General features: G+C 44.5%; 1 protein-coding gene across 1 annotated transcript in view; it reads left to right on the plus strand.

Moving 5' to 3' along the window:
* The window catches only part of LOC123758928 (probable serine/threonine-protein kinase clkA), a 37,977-nt gene extending 22,265 nt beyond the window's left edge, over positions 1 to 15,712 (plus strand). Inside the window, exon 3 of the mRNA XM_069334283.1 lies at positions 15,653 to 15,712. Coding sequence (XP_069190384.1) covers positions 15,653 to 15,712 — 60 coding nt within the window. The remainder of the gene's footprint in view (positions 1 to 15,652) is intronic.
* The last annotated feature ends 2,557 nt before the right edge of the window (positions 15,713 to 18,269 follow it).

Consider the following 18,269-nt stretch of genomic DNA (forward strand, 5'->3'; position numbering starts at 1 on the left):
AATTACATTTGGGTAATTGAACTCTTGTGCTGTTTCCCTTAGTTCATTCGCCTTGCTTGTGATCCCATCTATGTTCGAGCACATCACCTTGAAACTGACTCTTTTCTGTCCTCTCCCCTCAGTTTCTGTTGACTCCCCTGAAACAGGGAAACAGGGAGGGTCCGGGATGGGGGGGGGCTTAGAAGGGGGATCTGGGGGATCTGGTATGGGGGATTGGTGGAGGAAGGAGGACTTGGGGGGGGGGGAGAAGAGAGGGCTTGTGTATTCACCTGTTTGTGCTTGTGGGGGTTGAGCTCTGCTCTTTCGGCCCGCCTCTCAACTGCCAGTCAACTGTAACTAACTACTAATTATTTTTTTTTTTTTCACACACACCCAGGAAGCAGCTCTGTAACAGCTGTCTAACTCCCTGGTACCTATTTACTGCTAGGTAACAGGGGTCAAGGATTTTTTTTATTATTATTTTCTACCATAGACGTGGCCAGACATTTACAATGCTAACCAGCATATTTACATTTTCTTCTGTCCTCCATGGACAGGGTGAGAGATCTGTTAAACATATAGTTCAGGGATTTATTGAACAATCAACCACATAAGGTGATTGTAGTGATTTTAAAATGCTAATCTAACCTACAGACATAAATACATAGATACACATTTACGTCTGCCCTACATAAAGTAGTCGATGTGTTCTTTACATAGTATCATTAATGTGCATTTACGAAGGTGAAATGTAATTCTGACCAGCTTCCACATATACTTTATACACGCACGCGCGCACACACACACACACACACACACACACACACACACACACACACACACACACACACACACACATGAGTCACAGAGATGTTAGGAAGTTTTCTTTTAGTGTGAGAGTAGTAGAAAAATGGAATGCACTTGGGGAACAGGTTGTGGAAGCAAATACTATTCATACTTTTAAAACTAGGTATGATAGGGAAATGGGACAGGAGTTATTGCTGTAAACAACCGATAGCTAGAAAGGCGGGATCCAAGAGTCAATGCTCGATCCTGCAAGCACAAATAGGTGAGTACAAATAGGTGAGTACACACACACACACACACACACACACACACACTCACACACTCACACACACACACACACACACACACACACACACACACACACTCACACACACTCACACACACACACACACACACACACACACACACACACACACACACACACACACACACACACACACACACACTATATATATATATATATATATATATATATATATATATATATATATATATATATATTAGTATATTTTGGTAGCAGTCTTTCCTGTAGACATATATTATTAAATATGACCGAAAAAGTAAGATTAATAATTCTAACACGAATTTTCTCAATCTTTCGTACATTTCTTTTCACTGTTGGAGGTAAATCAAAAATCAATTTTCCAAAATTCATTTTTATTTCTAGTCTGACGCGACGAAACGCGCTCAAGTGTCGCGTCAGACTAGAAATAAAAATGAATTTTGGAGAATTGATTTTTGATTTACCTCCAACAGTGAAAAGAAATGTACGAAAGATTGAGAAAATTCGTGTTAGAATTATTAATCTTACTTTTTCGGTCATATTTAATAATATATATATATATATATATATATGTCGTACCTAGTAGCCAGAACTCACCTCTCAGCCTATTATTCAAGGCCCGATTTGCCTAATAAGCCAAGTTTTCCTGAATTAATTTATTTACTATAATTTTTTTCTTATGAAATGATAAAGCTACCCTTTTCACTATGTATGAGGTCAATTTTTTTTTATTGGAGTTAAAATTAACGTAGATATATGACCAAACCTAACCAACCCTACCTAACCTAACCTAACCTATATATATAGGTAAGGTTAGGTTAGGTAGCCAAAAAAGCTAGGTTAGGTTAGGTTAGGTAGGTTAGGTAGACGAAAAAACATTAATTCATGAAAACTTGGCTTATTAGGCAAATCGGGCCTTGCATAGTAGGCTGAGAAGTGAGTTCTGGCTACTAGGTACGACATATATATATATATATATATATATATATATATATATATATATATATATATATAATATGTATATATAATATGTATATATATATATATATATATATATATATATATATATATATATATATATATTGGTAGCAATCTTTCTTGTAGACATATGTTGTTGAATATGACCGAATGGGAAAGATTAGTAATATAACACGAATCTTCTCAATATTTCTTACGTTTCTCTTCACTGTCGAGGGTAATTGAAAAATTAACTCTCCAAAATTAATTTTCTACATTTTTATTTTTGGTCTGATGCCTAAAAGCGTTTCGTAAGGCTGCTTACATTTTCAAAGACTTGGTTTACACATAAGATACATCATGCTTTTCATTTGTTTTGGGTGAGGTGATATGACACAAATGTTTTGGGTGAGGTGGGTATTGTTGACCAGACCACACACTAGAAATTGAAGGGACGACGACGTTTCGGTCCGTCCTGGACCATTCTCAAGTCGATTGTCCTACCCCGAGGTGGGTATTAATTGGGTATGAATACCAAAAGCATGGATTTGAACCTAAAATGGGTCCAGGGTGAAAGAAACTCTGCCCATTTGTTTCTGCCATCGCCGGGGATCGATTCCCTGGCCATAGGATTACGAGTCCCAAGCGCTGCCCACTCAGCCACCAGCCCCCCCCCCCCACACACACACACGTGTGTGTGTGTGTGTGTACTCACCTAATTGTACTTACCTAATTGTGCTTGCGGGGGCTGAGCTCTGGCTCTTTGGTCCCGCCTCTCAACTGTGTGTGTGTGTGTGTGTGTGTGTGTGTGAGCTGTTTTCTTGAACATGAGAAGAAATGATTCTTCTACCTCTTCCGTCTACCTCATTCCATTCCCTCTACTCATCAGTTCTACCCTTTTAGGCATCTCAACTTCTCCGTCCTCCCTCTCTCCCATCTCCTCTTACTTTATTCCACCCTTCCCTTCATTCTTCCCCATTCCTTGCTCCCTTATTCCCTTCCACAGGCTTGTCTCTCTCCCTCCCTCCCTTTCTAATCCTGTTTACCATTTCCCCGCCCTACATTCCCTTCCCACTGTTTACCCCCTATTCCTCAACGCTTCCCCTTCCTTCCCTCCCTTCCCCTCCTTCCCAAGGGGAGTGAGGTAACATGGGGAGGGACTATGGAGGTAAGTGATGGAGGAAGAGGTACCAGGAGGCTGCCCTTCCCCCCCTCTCCACCCTCACACTCCCCTCCTACCCCCCCCTCCACCCCCACCCCACCCCCCTCCCTTTCTGCCGTCTCTCCACCTCCAACTCCATTCGTCTTGTGGTAATAAATTGCTCCAAATTCAGCCGTTCTTAGAAGGTTTGTTTTGTGTGTGTGTGTGTGTGTGTGTGTGTGTGTGTGTGTGCGTGCGTGTGTGTGTGTGTGTGTGTGTGTATGTGTGTGTGTGTGTGCGTGCGTGCGTGTGTGTGTGTGTGTGTGTGTGTGTGTGTGTGTGTGTGTGTGTGTACTCACCCATTCACCTATTTGTGCCCACCTATTTGTGCTTGCAGGATCGAGCATTGACTCTTGGATCCCGCCTTTCCAGCCATCGGTTGTTTACAGCAATGACTCCTGTCCCATTTCCCTATCATACCTGGTTTTAAAATTATGAATAGAGTTTGCTTCCACAACCTGTTCCCCAAGTGCATTCCATTTTTCCACTACTCTCACGCTAAAAGAAAACTTCCTAACATCTCTGTGACTCATCTGAGTTTCCAGCTTCCACCCATGTCCCCTCGTTCTGTTATTATTACGTGTGAACATTTCATCTATTTCCACTTTGTCAATTCCCCTGAATATTTTATATGTCCCTATCATATCTCCTCTCTTCCTTCTTTTCTCTAGTGTCGTAAGCTTCAGTTCCTTCAGCCGCTCTTCATATCCCATCCCTCGTAACTCTGGGACAAGCCTCGTCGCAAACCTCTGAACCTTCTCTAGTTTCCTTATGTGTTTCTTCAGGTGGGGGCTCCATGATGGCGCGGCATACTCTAAGACTGGTCTCACGTAGGCAGTGTAAAGGGCCCTAAAAGCCTCCTCACTTAGGTTTCTGAATGATGTTCTAATTTTCGCCAGTGTAGAGTACGCTGCTGTCGTTATCCTATTTATATGTGCCTCAGGAGTTAGATTAGGTGTCACATCCACTCCCAGGTCTCTTTCACGAATCGTTACAGGTAGGCAGTTCCCCTTCATTGTGTACTGTCCCTTTGGTCGCCTATCACCTGATCCCATTTCCATAACTTTACATTTGCTCGTGTTAAACTCCAGTAGCCATTTCCCTGACCATCTCTGCAACCTGTTCAGGTCCTCTTGGAGGATCCTACAATCCTCATCTGTCACAACTCTTCTCATTAATTTTGCGTCATCCGCAAACATTGACATGTATGATTCCACTCCTGTAAACATATAATTTACGTAAATTAGAAAGAGGATTGGTCCCAGCACCGATCCTTGAGGTACTCCACTCGTTACTGTTCGCCAGTCCGACTTCTCGCCCCTTACCATTACCCTCTGGCTCCTTCCTGTTAGGTAGTTCTTCACCCATACTAGGGCCTTTCCGCTTACTCCTGCCTGCCTCTCAAGTTTGTATAGCAGTCTCATGTGCGGTACTGTATCAAAGGCCTTTTGGCAGTCAAGAAATATGCAGCCTGCCCAGCCTTCTCTGTCCTGCCTTATCCTTGTTACTTTGTCATAGAATTCTAAAAGGTTTATTAGGCATGATTTCCCTGTCCAGAACCCATGTTGGTGCTTGTTTACAAACCCAATGCTCTCCAGGTGCTCAACAAGTCTTAGCCTAAGTATTCTTTCAAGTATTTTGCAGGGGATGCTTGTCAGTGATACGGGTCTGTAGTTAAGTGCCTCCTCCCTATCACCTTTCTTGAAAATCGGTACGACATTTGCCTCCTTCCAGCAGCTGGGCAATTCTCCCGAGATAAGTGACTTATTAATTTAAAGATCAATGCCAGAGGCACGCTGAGAGCCTGCACTGCCTCTTTTAGTATCCACGGTGATACTTTGTCTGGTCCAACCGCTTTAGTTGCATCCAGTGATGTCAACTGTTTCATTACCTCCTCTGATGTCACCTCTATATCTGATCATTTATATATATATTCATATATATATATATATATATATATATATATATATATATATATATATATATATATATATATATATAAATGATTAACTTACTTCTAAAACTGTTTTTAATTCTGATCTCTAGATCTAGTATAGGGATAGCGAGAGTGGAGAACACTCTGAATTTCTGTGTCTTACAGATTCTGGGTTATATGAATTGCCCATGCTTACAGAAGGCCCTGGTCGAAGACCGGGCCGCGGGGACGCTAAGCCCTGAAACCACCTCAAGTTAAGGTTCAGTTGACACGTGTTAACGTTAGAGCATATTGCTGTTGCAGACAAGTTTCATTTCTTGTCTCATAACTAACTTGAATGAATGTTGGCAGTAATCTTCTATTTGTTCTTCTATTCTAGCACTTTCTTTGCTTTCTACTACTTTCTATACTCTTCTACTTTATTTTCTAACACTTTCTTTCTACCTGTTTCCTTTTCCTTACCATGTTCTCTCATTTAAAAGACTTTACCCATTCTCTTGACCACTCTTCTCTCACCCTTCCCTCACCCTCTCTCACCCTCTCTCACGCTCTCTCACCCTCTCCCTCACCCTCTCCCTCACCCTCTCTCACGCTCTCTCACCCTTTCCTCACCCTCTCTCACCCTCTCCCTCACCCTCTCTCACCCTCTCCCTCACCCTCTCCCTCACCCTCTCTCACCCTTTCCTCACCCTCTCTCACTCTCTCCCTCACCCTCTCTCACCCTCTCCATCACCCTCTCTCTCACCCTTCCCTCACCCTCTCTCACCCCTTCTTCACCCTCCCTACCGTTTCTGCATTCCTTTATTGTTTTCTTTCCTTTAATTTCCCGATAAGTTACAGAGAATTACCTCCCTAACCCAGTCAATCCCTAGGTCAGTTTGGGCAATGACTTTTCTTACTCTTGATTTTCCCCATTACTTTAAAAGCAGAATGTTGAACTTTTCAGCAAAAAAAAAATTCTTCTAATTATCCTGGGAGCCGGTCGGCCGAGCGGACAGCACGCGGAACTTGTGATCCTGTGGTCCTGGGTTCAATCCCAGGCGCCGGCGAGAAACAATGGGCAGAGTTTCTTTCACCCTATGCCCCTGTTACCTAGCAGTAAATAGGTACCTGGGTGTTAGTCAGCTGTCACGGGCTGCTTCCTGGGGGTGGAGGCCTGGTCGAGGACCGGGCCGCGGGGACACTAAAAGCCCCGAAATCATCTCAAGATAACCTCAAGATAGATCCTCTCCATTCACGTTATATTTTTTATTTACGATATACTTCTCGTTTACGTCACTGTCTCTTAGCATCTCTCATCTGGGCCTCCACAGCTTCCAGCTGTCATTTATCAGATCTTGGAGATCCACAATTTAAAAATAGTTTTTTTGACTATTCTGTTAATTCTCCTTAAATTAATATTATGTTCGTTGTTACAATTCTTTTGAGTTGACTTTTCCTTCAACGAGTCTTCGTGTTGAAGTTTTGCCTCCTATATATATATATATATATATATATATATATATATATATATATATATATATATATATATAACTGAAAACTCACACCCCAGAAGTGACTCGAACCCATACTCCCACAACTGGTATGTACAGGGACGCCTTAATCCGCTTGACCATCACGACCGGACATAAGGAAGTGATAGCTCGGCTATCACTTCCTTATGTCCGGTCGTGATGGTCAAGCGGATTAAGGCGTCCCTGTACATACCAGTTGTGGGAGTATGGGTTCGAGTCACTTCTGGGGTGTGAGTTTTCAGTTGTATATAGTCCTGGGGACCATTCAGGCTTGTTTGCATATATATATATATATATATATATATATATATATATATATATATATATATATATATATATATATATATATATATATATATATATATATCGTGGTTTCCTCCGAGGCTATGGGTCCCCCTTCTTCCAGCTAGAGGTGGTACTCCCTTCTATTATATATATATATATATATATATATATATATATATATATATATATATATATATATATAAATCACTGTTCGAAGACCTCGACCAGCTCTTCGGAGGTGGGGTGCATGCCCAAGATACAGCAGCACACATTTCCTCTCTGAATCGCGACACGGAGACGCCGGAACGTGGAAACCCCTGGCTCCTCTTGAGCCCCTAGTTTGCCTAATGAGTTTCTCACCCACCCCCTTAAAAAACTTAAGTGAACCAGCAGAAAATGAATGATAAAACAACTCCCCCCTATTTATGCCCCCCCCTATTTATGCCCCCCCCCCTATTTATGCCCCCCCTATTACCCTGAACTGCTAGTCTAGCATAGAGATGTATATATATATACATCATCTGTCGGACCTGTGTATAAACACTGTATTGGGTTTGACACTGCGAGTCTAATCCAATTTCAGATCAGAGCCAATCAGACCTCTCAGGCCGGCCTGAGAGACCCCCCTCCCCCCTTTCACACATTTATCAGGGGGGCGGGGGCGCCGGGCCCCCGCTCTCCCCCTGATCAATGTCTTCACAGTTCAAACATCGTTCAGTTCTTTAGTGGTGAATAAACAGCAGTTAAGCTGAGCCCCATCACGCGGTAATTTAGGGAGGGGGTATGGGGTTAGGGGGGGGGTTGAGGGGAGGGGGTATGGGGTTATGGGGGGTTGTGGGGGGATGGGGGGGGCACATAGAACCTGGTCATTCATACTTGTTTGCACCCCCCCCCCCTGTCACCCCTTACACTCTACTCCCTCATATTGTAGCCCTGATATTGTAGCCCTGATATTGTAGCTCTGATATTGTAGCCCTGATATTGTAGCCCTGATATTGTAGCCCTGATATTGTAGCTCTGATATTGTAGCTCTGATATTGTAGCCCTAATATTGTAGCCCTGATATTGTAGCTCTGATATTGTAGCCCTGATATTGTAGCCCTGATATTGTAGCTCTGATATTGTAGCTCTGATATTGTAGCCCTGATATTGTAGCTCTGATATTGTAGCTCTGATATTGTAGCCCTGATATTGTAGCTCTGATATTGTAGCCCTGATATTGTTGCCCTGATATTGTAGCTCTGATATTGTAGCTCTGATATTGTAGCCCTGATATTGTAGCCCTGATATTGTAGCTCTGATATTGTAGCTCTGATATTGTAGCTCTGATATTGTAGCCCTGATATTGTTGCCCTGATATTGTAGCTCTGATATTGTAGCCCTGATATTGTAGCCCTGATATTGTAGCTCTGATATTGTAGCTCTGATATTGTAGCCCTGATATTGTAGCCCTGATATTGTAGCTCTGATATTGTAGCTCTGATATTGTAGCTCTGATATTGTAGCCCTGATATTGTTGCCCTGATATTGTTGCCCTGATATTGTAGCTCTGATATTGTTGCCCTGATATTGTAGCCCTGATATTGTAGCTCTGATATTGTAGCCCTGATATTGTAGCTCTGATATTGTAGCTCTGATATTGTAGCCCTGATATTGTAGCCCTGATATTGTAGCCCTGATATTGTAGCTCTGATATTGTAGCTCTGATATTGTAGCCCTGATATTGTAGCCCTGATATTGTAGCCCTGATATTGTAGCTCTGATATTGTAGCTCTGATATTGTAGCTCTGATATTGTAGCTCTGATATTGTAGCTCTGATATTGTAGCCCTGATATTGTAGCTCTGATATTGTAGCTCTGATATTGTAGCCCTGATATTGTAGCCCTGATATTGTAGCTCTGATATTGTAGCTCTGATATTGTAGCCCTGATATTGTAGCCCTGATATTGTAGCTCTGATATTGTAGCTCTGATATTGTAGCTCTGATATTGTAGCTCTGATATTGTAGCTCTGTTATTGTAGCCCTGATATTGTAGCCCTGATACTGTTGCCCTGATATTGTTGCCCTGATATTGTAGCCCTGATATTGTAGCCCTGATATTGTTGCCCTGATATTGTAGCCCTGATATTGTAGCCCTGATACTGTAGCCCTGAGAGGCTTGAGGATGTTTCCGTTATCTTCTTCAGTATAGTCATTATACTGACTATCTTCAGTCAATATCTTCACCCGTTATCTTCAAGGAGAATAATCAGCACAGGCAACGTCTTCACTTGACAAAATAGTCAAGATTTGTGAAGCTTCGCAGTCAGAATCTTCACGAATCTTTATATGATTCATCAAAACCTTCTTTCTGGCAGGCGAAGCTGTTGTTGTTGTTGTTGTATTGGGATTCAGCTGCTGGGAGCACCTAGTTGCAAGTAGCACGGGCTATGGTGAGCCCGTAGTGGACTTACCTGGCACAGGAGCGGGGCAAGTAGCACGGGCTATGGTGAGCCCGTATTGGACTTACCTGGCACAGGAGCGGGGCAAGTAGCACGGGCTATGGTGAGCCCGTAGTGGACTTACCTGGCACAGGACCGGGGCAAGTAGCACGGGCTATGGTGAGCCCGTAGTGGACTTACCTGGCACAGGAGCGGGGCAAGTAGCACGGGCTATGGTGAGCCCCGTAGTGGACTGCATGTTCGCAGGCTGCCAGAAGGCATTTAATATAGTACCCAAAGTGATTGTTATTTAAAATGCAGAAACACATTTTGGAGGATTGGAGGATTGGATTGTATTGGAGGAAGGATTGTAGATTGGGAAATGAGCCGCCTGGCATAAAAGAAACATTGAGTCATGGTGAGACATAATCAAACAGGAAAAGACATTTTGATGGGTTGGAGTACCACAGGGATCGATACTGGTCCCCTAATTGTTCTTGTGTATCTGGATGAACAGCCTGCAGGGGGGGCAACAAGATGAGTGGCTATTAGAGTTTAACAACAGCAAATGTAAAGCTATGATAGTGGAGAGGGGCAGAAAAGATGATCAAATGCTGTATAAACTGAGAAAGAGGCACTATAGCGAACTCAGAATAATGTCTTCCGAGTGGACATTACATTAGAATTAATGTAGTTTAACACAGCACAAGAAAACACGTTTGAAGGGTAAACAAAGATTTGTTTTTGAGGGACTACACACAGGTTACACACAGCTTGTGTTATACACAGCGTGTGTTATACACAGCGTGTGTTATACACAGGTTACACACAGCGTGTGTTATACACAGGTTATACACAGCGTGTTATACACAGGTTATACACAGCGTGTGTTATACACAGGTTATACACAGCGTGTTATACACAGGTTATACACAGCGTGTGTTATACACAGGTTATACACAGCGTGTTATACACAGATTATACACAGCGTGTGTTATACACAGGTTATACACAGCGTGTTATACACAGGTTATACACAGCGTGTGTTATACACAGGTTATACACAGCGTGTTATACACAGATTATACACAGCGTGTGTCATACACAGCGTGTGTTATACACAGCGTGTGTTATACACAGCGTGTGTTATACACAGCTGTGTGTTATACACAGGTTATACACAGCGTGTTATACACAGGTTAAACACAGCGTGTGTTATACACAGGTTATACACAGCGTGTTATACACAGATTATACACAGCGTGTGTCATACACAGCGTGTGTTATACACAGCGTGTGTTATACACAGGTTATACACAGCGTGTTATACACAGATTATACACAGCGTGTGTTATACACAGCGTGTGTTATACACAGCGTGTGTTATACACAGCGTGTGTTATACACAGCTGTGTGTTATACACAGCGTGTGTTATACACAGCGTGTGTTATACACAGGTTATACACAGCGTGTTATACACAGGTTATACACAGCGTGTGTTATACACAGCGTGTGTTATACACAACGTGTGTTATACACCGCGTGTTATACACAGGTTATACACAGCGTGTTATACATAGGTTATACACAGCGTGTGTTATACACAGCGTGTGTTATACACAGCGTGTGTTATACACAGGTTATACACAGCGTGTTATACACAGATTATACACAGCGTGTGTTATACACAGATTATACACAGCGTGTGTTATACACAGCGTGTGTTATACACAGCGTGTGTTATACACAGCGTGTGTTATACACAGCGTGTGTTATACACAGGTTATACACAGCGTGTTATACACAGGTTATACACAGCGTGTGTTATACACAGCGTGTGTTATACACAGCGTGTGTTATACACAGGTTATACACAGCGTGTGTTATACAAAGGTTATACACAGCGTGTGTTATACACAGCGTGTGTTATACACAGGTTATACACAGCGTGTGTTATACACAGGTTATACACAGCGTGTGTATAACCAGAACTCTTGAAGCATACACAAGTATGAAACCCAAAGATTTTCTACGTATATAACCAAACATTCAATGCCTGAGTTCGCGAGGATTTTAGAGGAAATAACGGAAGAAGCGGAGAAGCGAAGAACTAGAGGAGACATGATTCTGACATGTAAGATACTAAGTGGAAACTGTTTTGATATAGAGATAACCCAGAGGAGGAACCTAGGAAGACTATTGAGATGTGAGCAAGTTCTAGATCAGTTTTTTGCGGGTTATTCATGCCCGTACCCCCTCTTGTGGTGGCTTAATCTTCATCAATCAGTCAATCTTCTGTAACTACACTTAGGTAATTACACAAAAACGGGCAACCGCAAACACAGGCATCTTCACATACACACGCAGAGGAACGTATGTATGTACACACACACACACACACACACACACACACACACACACACACACACACACACACACACACACACACACACACACGCTTCAGGACATAATAATCACCGTTCAAACTACCCACGATAACCGCGACAATTTCCCATCTGTCGTAAGGAAGAAGAAAATACCTCCACACTTGCCAAGGCTCTGGAGATGAAAGCCACGTCGCTATTGGCAGATCATTAGCCAATAGGCTACATTCCCTCCACAGGCCATAAACCGCCCTCGGTGTATCTAATCCCCTTCTCTTGTCCAAGAACCGGTAGTTAAGGCTTGTTTACCAGGCTTTTAACAAACTTGCGAATCAGGTACTTGGACCCACCTCCTCGGGAGACGCCTGGAATGGAGTATATATGAACTAAAATGATCGGAGCAAATGGAGAATATCGACATCGTTCACCACTAATTAGAAAACGGGAACCCCCCGGCCGACGTCCCTGGTGACTCCAGAGCGAAACATTCTATTACACGGAGTGATGGCTGCGTATTAAAAGTTGTACCTCGACCAATGATTCATAGAGCCGTTCCTGATTACTCGCTGATCTATGCCGCTCGGGGGACCACGCCATATTGGATCAGGGGCGGCGGGCCCGGTGGTCTTACAGGCGTAAAAACAGGATGATATCCGGCGAGAAGGGCCCTTGGAGCCGCCTGGCCAGAGGGCCGAGTTGCCGCGCGCTCCCGCCAAAACCGTTGGTGGCGGTTGAGGAGGAATTGTGGGCTCTGGGCGAGGGCGCGGTAAGGGCGGGGACAGGGCGGCCCTGGGCGGGATACACCGTGATGAAAGACGCTAGGACATGTTTGGCGTGATGCGGCCACGACGATGATTGAAAGGGACAGGACGTGATCAAATCAAAGAGCAGGGTAACCAAACTCGACCAGCCGCGACAAACAGAATTTCTGAGCAACTTTATATATATATATATATATACTGTATATAACCCCCCTTTCCCATCCCCTCCCATCCCCTCTCCCATCCCATCTTTCCACCCGAGGTTTTATCCGTGTCTCTTCCACTCGTTTTTATCGTCGAGGGGGAAAAATACGTATATATTTTTGGGGGGAAATGGTTCGCAGGCGGATAGTTGGTAAACAAAAGCTGGGGTTTTCTCTCTGGCAGAGTTATATTCAGAATCATTCCCAGTTGCTGCAGGTGAGGTGTTAAAACGGCTTCCTTTACGACCAGGCGCTGCTCATTTGTTGCCAGTTGTTTATTGCAGTGTTTCAACCTGTTTTTGTTTGGCCAACTGTATCACTGTATTTTGTATTAGTTCTAGTATTCACTAAGTAGTTGTATAGGCTGTGATGACAGGTGTGTTCTGCCTGTGACGTCCCAGATGGGTTGTATTTAGTCCTTAACTGCGGGCACCTACAGCTAACAACCTAGTTAACGAGACCAACAACCCACACAAGGCCTAGTTTCCGCAAGGACATTGATCCTCATGTAGAACCACCTCAAGGAACCTCAAGGTAATCCTCTTAATCAACAAGAAAGGCTTGAAAGTTAAGGCCTGACACCACGCTGTGTCAGAAACTAAATCGACTCATCCGAGGCGCCGAAATAAATTCGATAAATGTGCTAATTATCATCAACTTAAAAGAACAGAAATTATAAAATTCGTATTGTTTTCATACTGCCATGGGTGACTGTTACTCCCGGGGTGACTGTTTCACTCCCAGGGTGACTGTTACTCCCAGGGTGACTGTTTCACTCCCAGGGTGACTGTTACTCTCAGGGTGACTGTTTCACTCCCAGGGTGACTGTTATTCCCAGGGTGACTGTTTCACTCCCAGGGTGACTGTTACTCCCAGGGTGACTGTTTCATTCCCAGGGTGACTGTTACTCCCAGGGTGACTGTTTCATTCCCAGGGTGACTGTTACTCCCAGGGTGACTGTTACTCCCAGGGTGACTGTTTCATTCCCAGGGTGACTGTTACTCCCAGGGTGACTGTTTCATTCCCAGGGTGACTGTTACTCCCAGGGTGACTGTTACTCCCAGGGTGACTGTTTCATTCCCAGGGTGACTGTTACTCCCAGGGTGACTGTTACTCCCAGGGTGACTGTTTCACTCCCAGGGTGACTGTTACTCCCAGGGTGACTGTTTCATTCCCAGGGTGACTGTTACTCCCAGGGTGACTGTTACTCCCAGGGTGACTGTTTCACTCCCAGGGTGACTGTTACTCCCAGGGTGACTGTTTCATTCCCAGGGTGACTGTTACTCCCAGGGTGACTGTTTCATTCCCAGGGTGACTGTTACTCCCAGGGTGACTGTTTCATTCCCAGGGTGACTGTTACTCCCAGGGTGACTGTTTCATTCCCAGGGTGACTGTTACTCCCAGGGTGACTGTTACTCCCAGGGTGACTGTTTCATTCCCAGGGTGACTGTTACTCCCAGGGTGACTGTTTCATTCCCAGGGTGACTGTTACTCCCAGGGTGACTGTTACTCCCAGGGTGACTGTTACTCCCAGGGTGACTGTTTCATTCCCAGGGTGACTGTTACTCCCAGGGTGACTGTTACTCCCAGGGTGACTGTTTCATTCCCAGGGTGACTGTTACTCCCAGGGTGACTGTTACTCCCAGGGTGACTGTTTCACTCCCAGGGTGACTGTTACTCCCAGGGTGACTGTTTCATTCCCAGGGTGACTGTTACTCCCAGGGTGACTGTTACTCCCAGGGTGACTGTTTCACTCCCAGGGTGACTGTTACTCCCAGGGTGACTGTTACTCCCAGGGTGACTGTTTCACTCCCAGGGTGACTGTTACTCCCAGGGTGACTGTTTCACTCCCAGGGTGACTGTTACTCCCAGGGTGACTGTTACTCTCCCAGGGTGACTGTCTTACTCCCGGGGTGACTGTTACTCCCAGGGTGACTGTTACTCCCGGGGTGACTGTTACTCCCAGGGTGACTGTTACTCTCCCAGGGTGACTGTCTTACTCCCAGGGAGACTGTTACTCTCCCAGGGTGACTGTCTTACTCCCGGGGTGAACGTTTCACTCCCAGGGTGACTGTTTCACTCCCAGAATGCCTGTGTAACCCACAAGACGAATATCTAGCTCCAACAATGTCTATTTCTTAGGACGATTTCCTAACCCCAAGGACGACTCTCTAAGTGTTGACCAGACCACACACTAGAAGGTGAAGGGACGACGACGTTTCGGTCCGTTTTGGACCATTCTCAAGTCGATCGCCTGCGACGACTCTCTAAGTTCAAGGAGGACGGTCTCACTCCAAGGACGACTTTCTAAGTTCGAGGAGGACTGTCTCACTCCCACAGTGACTGCGTACTCAAGGCCACATGCAGAGAATGTAACAGGAAGCTTCACCCGGTACTTCAACCCGTCCTCCTATAAGGTGTCCCCAACGTCAAGAAACTGACGTACTAAAGTGCCCCCCTTATCCTAACCTACCAGAGGACCCACAACAGAAAACGGGACAGTCCGTCACTTTCGCCAACCGCTTCCATTTTCTAGTATGATGATTTTTTTGGTCCTTAGGTAGAGTAATACGTCAAAATACGACGTTCTATTAGAAGGACGAGTTGTGTATTTATATAACAGTCAACTCCACGAGGCCATTATGTGAAGTAAGTGGTCAAGAGGCCACTTAATGCAAGTGACAGTTATTCAGTGACACTTAATCATACAAGTGTCAGTTACTTAAGAACACTTTATGACATTCGTGACAGTTCCAAGGACTTCATGACACAGGAGCACCTGCTCTCAGACATCTGAATGATGCTGACCAATTAACCTCATCAATCTCGTAACATTACAAGCTTTCAGATTGTTAATTTACACCAAAAAAAATTGGCCTAAATTTCATAAACCATAAAGCTATTGTCGTTTCTCGACAGAATGGTCTTGGAGAGCGCGTGGCTTATGGCATGAGACGAACACATGGTGTGTTTTGTTAACCAGACCACACACTAGAAAATGAAGGGACGACGACGTTTCGGTCCGTCCTGGGACCATTCTCAAGTCGACTGTGTCGACTCAACTCAAGTCGAACACATAGGTGTGTCTTTAACATGGGAGTGAACACAATACAACAACATACAACACATTTATACATTTATACATTCACAACATATACCCCGAGCATCCACTAATACATTCATATGCATAGATGCCCTTTTGCCAGATCTGCTCCTTATCTCTGAGGGGTAAAAAGGCTGTGTTTGGACCATCCAAGGAACAGCCTGATTGCCCCTTGAGACCAACCCATCAGAGATTCTGATGGGCCGACTTAGGTTAGATCCGCAGACAGTGGTCTTCTCCTTGGAAGCAGAGTATCACCAGCAGACGTCAGGAAGCTTGTTGGGAGGTTTCCTTGCTTATAATTAAAGTCAATTTTTCTTGTTTTTAAAGGGCGTGTGGAGGAAGGTGGGGTGGGGTGATGGGCTCGAGTGGTAGGGGGGATTAATCTAGCGGGTTCTGGGAGCGATGTTATCGGTTGTAAAGCTGAATCTAAATGGGGTTATTGGACGATGTTTTGGTGTGGTATTGCTTCCTAGAGCGCTTCTGTGGGTAGGTGGTGGTGGTGAGTGTGTACTCACCTAGTTGTACTGACCTAGTTGTGCTTGCGGGGGTTGAGCTCGGGCTCTTTGGTCCAGCCTCTCAACCGTCAATCAACTGATGTACAGATTCCTGAGCCTACTGGGCTCTATCATATCTACACTTGAAACTGTGTATGGAGTCAGCCTCCACCACATCACTGCCTAATGCATTCCATTTGTCAACCACTCTGACACTAAAAAAGTTCTTTCTAATATCTCTGTGGCTCATTTGGGCACTCAGTTTCCACCTGTGTCCCCTAGTGCGTGTGTTCCTTGTGTTAAACAGCCTGTCTTTATCAACCCTGTCGATTCCCTTGAGGATCTTGAATGTGGTGATCATGTCCCCCCTAACTCTTCTGTCTTCCAACGAAGGGAGGTTTAATTCCCATAGTCTCTCCTCGTAGCTCATACCTCTCAGCTCGGGTACTAGTCTGGTGGCAAACCTTTGAACCTTTTCCATTTTAGTCTTATGCTTGACTAGATATGGACTCCATGCTGGTGCCGCATACTCCAGGATTGGTCTGACATATGTGGTATATAACGTTTTGAAAGATTCCTTACACAAGTTTCTAAAGGCCGTTCTTATGTTAGCCAACCTGGCATATGCTGCTGCTGTTATCCTCTTGATATGAGCTTCAGGGGACAGGTCTGGCGTGATATCAACCCCCAGGTCTTTCTCTCTCTCGGACTCTTGAAGTATTTCATCTCCCAAGTGATACCTTGTATCTGGTCTCCTGCTTCCTACCCCTATCTTCATTACATTACATTTGCTTGGATTAAACTCTAACAGCCATTTGTTCGACCATTCCTGCAGCTTGTCCAGGTCTTCTTGAAGCCTCAAGCTGTCCTCCTCTGTCTTAATCCTTCTCATAATTTTGGCGTCGTCAGCAAACATTGAGAGGAATGAGTCTATACCCTCTGGGAGATCATTTACGTATATCAGAAACAGGATAGGTCCAAGTACAGAGCCCTGTGGGACTCCACTGGTGACTTCACGCCAGTCTGAGGTCTCACCCCTCACTGTAACTCTCTGCTTCCTATTGTTTAGGTACTCCCTTATCCACTGGAGCGCCCTACCAGTTACTCCTGCCTGTTTCTCCAGCTTATGCATCAACCTCTTATGGGGTACTGTGTCAAAGGCTTTCCGACAGTAAAAAAAAAATGCAGTCCGCCCACCCTTCTCTTTCTTGTTTAATCTTTGTCACCTGATCGTAGAATTTTATCAAGCCTGTAAGGCAAGATTTACCCTCCCTGAACCCATGTTGATGGGTTGTCACGAAGTCTCTTCTCTCCAGATGTGTTACTAGGTTTTTTCTCACAATCTTCTCCATCACCTTGCATGGTATACAAGTTAAGGACACTGGCCTGTAGTTCAGTGCCTCTTGTCTGTCACCCTTTTTGTATATTGGTACTACATTAGCAGTCTTCCATATTTCTGGTAGGTCTCCCGTTTCCAGTGACCTACTATACACTATGGAGACTGGTAGGCAAAGTGCTCCTGCACACTCTTTCAATACCCATGGCGAGATTCCATGCGGCCCAACAACTTTTCTCACATCCAGCTCCAATAGGAGCTTCTTGACCTCATCTCTTGTAATTTCGAACCTATCCAAGGTCACCTGTTTTGCTGCCACCTCTTCTAGCGCCGCGACATCTCCCTGTTCTATTGTAAAGACCTCCTGGAACCTTTTGTGGAGTTCTTCACACACCTCTTTGTCATTCTCTGTGTACCTGTCTTCGCCCACCCTAAGTTTCATCACCTGTTCCTTCACTGTTGTCTTCCTCCTGATGTGACTATGTAGTAGCTTTGGTTCGGTCTTGGCTTTATTAGCTATATCATTTTCATACCTTTTCTCAGCTACTCTTCTCACACTGACGTACTCGTTCCTGGTTCTCTGGTATCTCACTCTACTTT

Source organism: Procambarus clarkii, chromosome 31 (genome assembly GCF_040958095.1).
Source record: "Procambarus clarkii isolate CNS0578487 chromosome 31, FALCON_Pclarkii_2.0, whole genome shotgun sequence".
In the NCBI taxonomy this organism is placed as follows: Eukaryota; Metazoa; Arthropoda; class Malacostraca; order Decapoda; family Cambaridae; genus Procambarus; species Procambarus clarkii.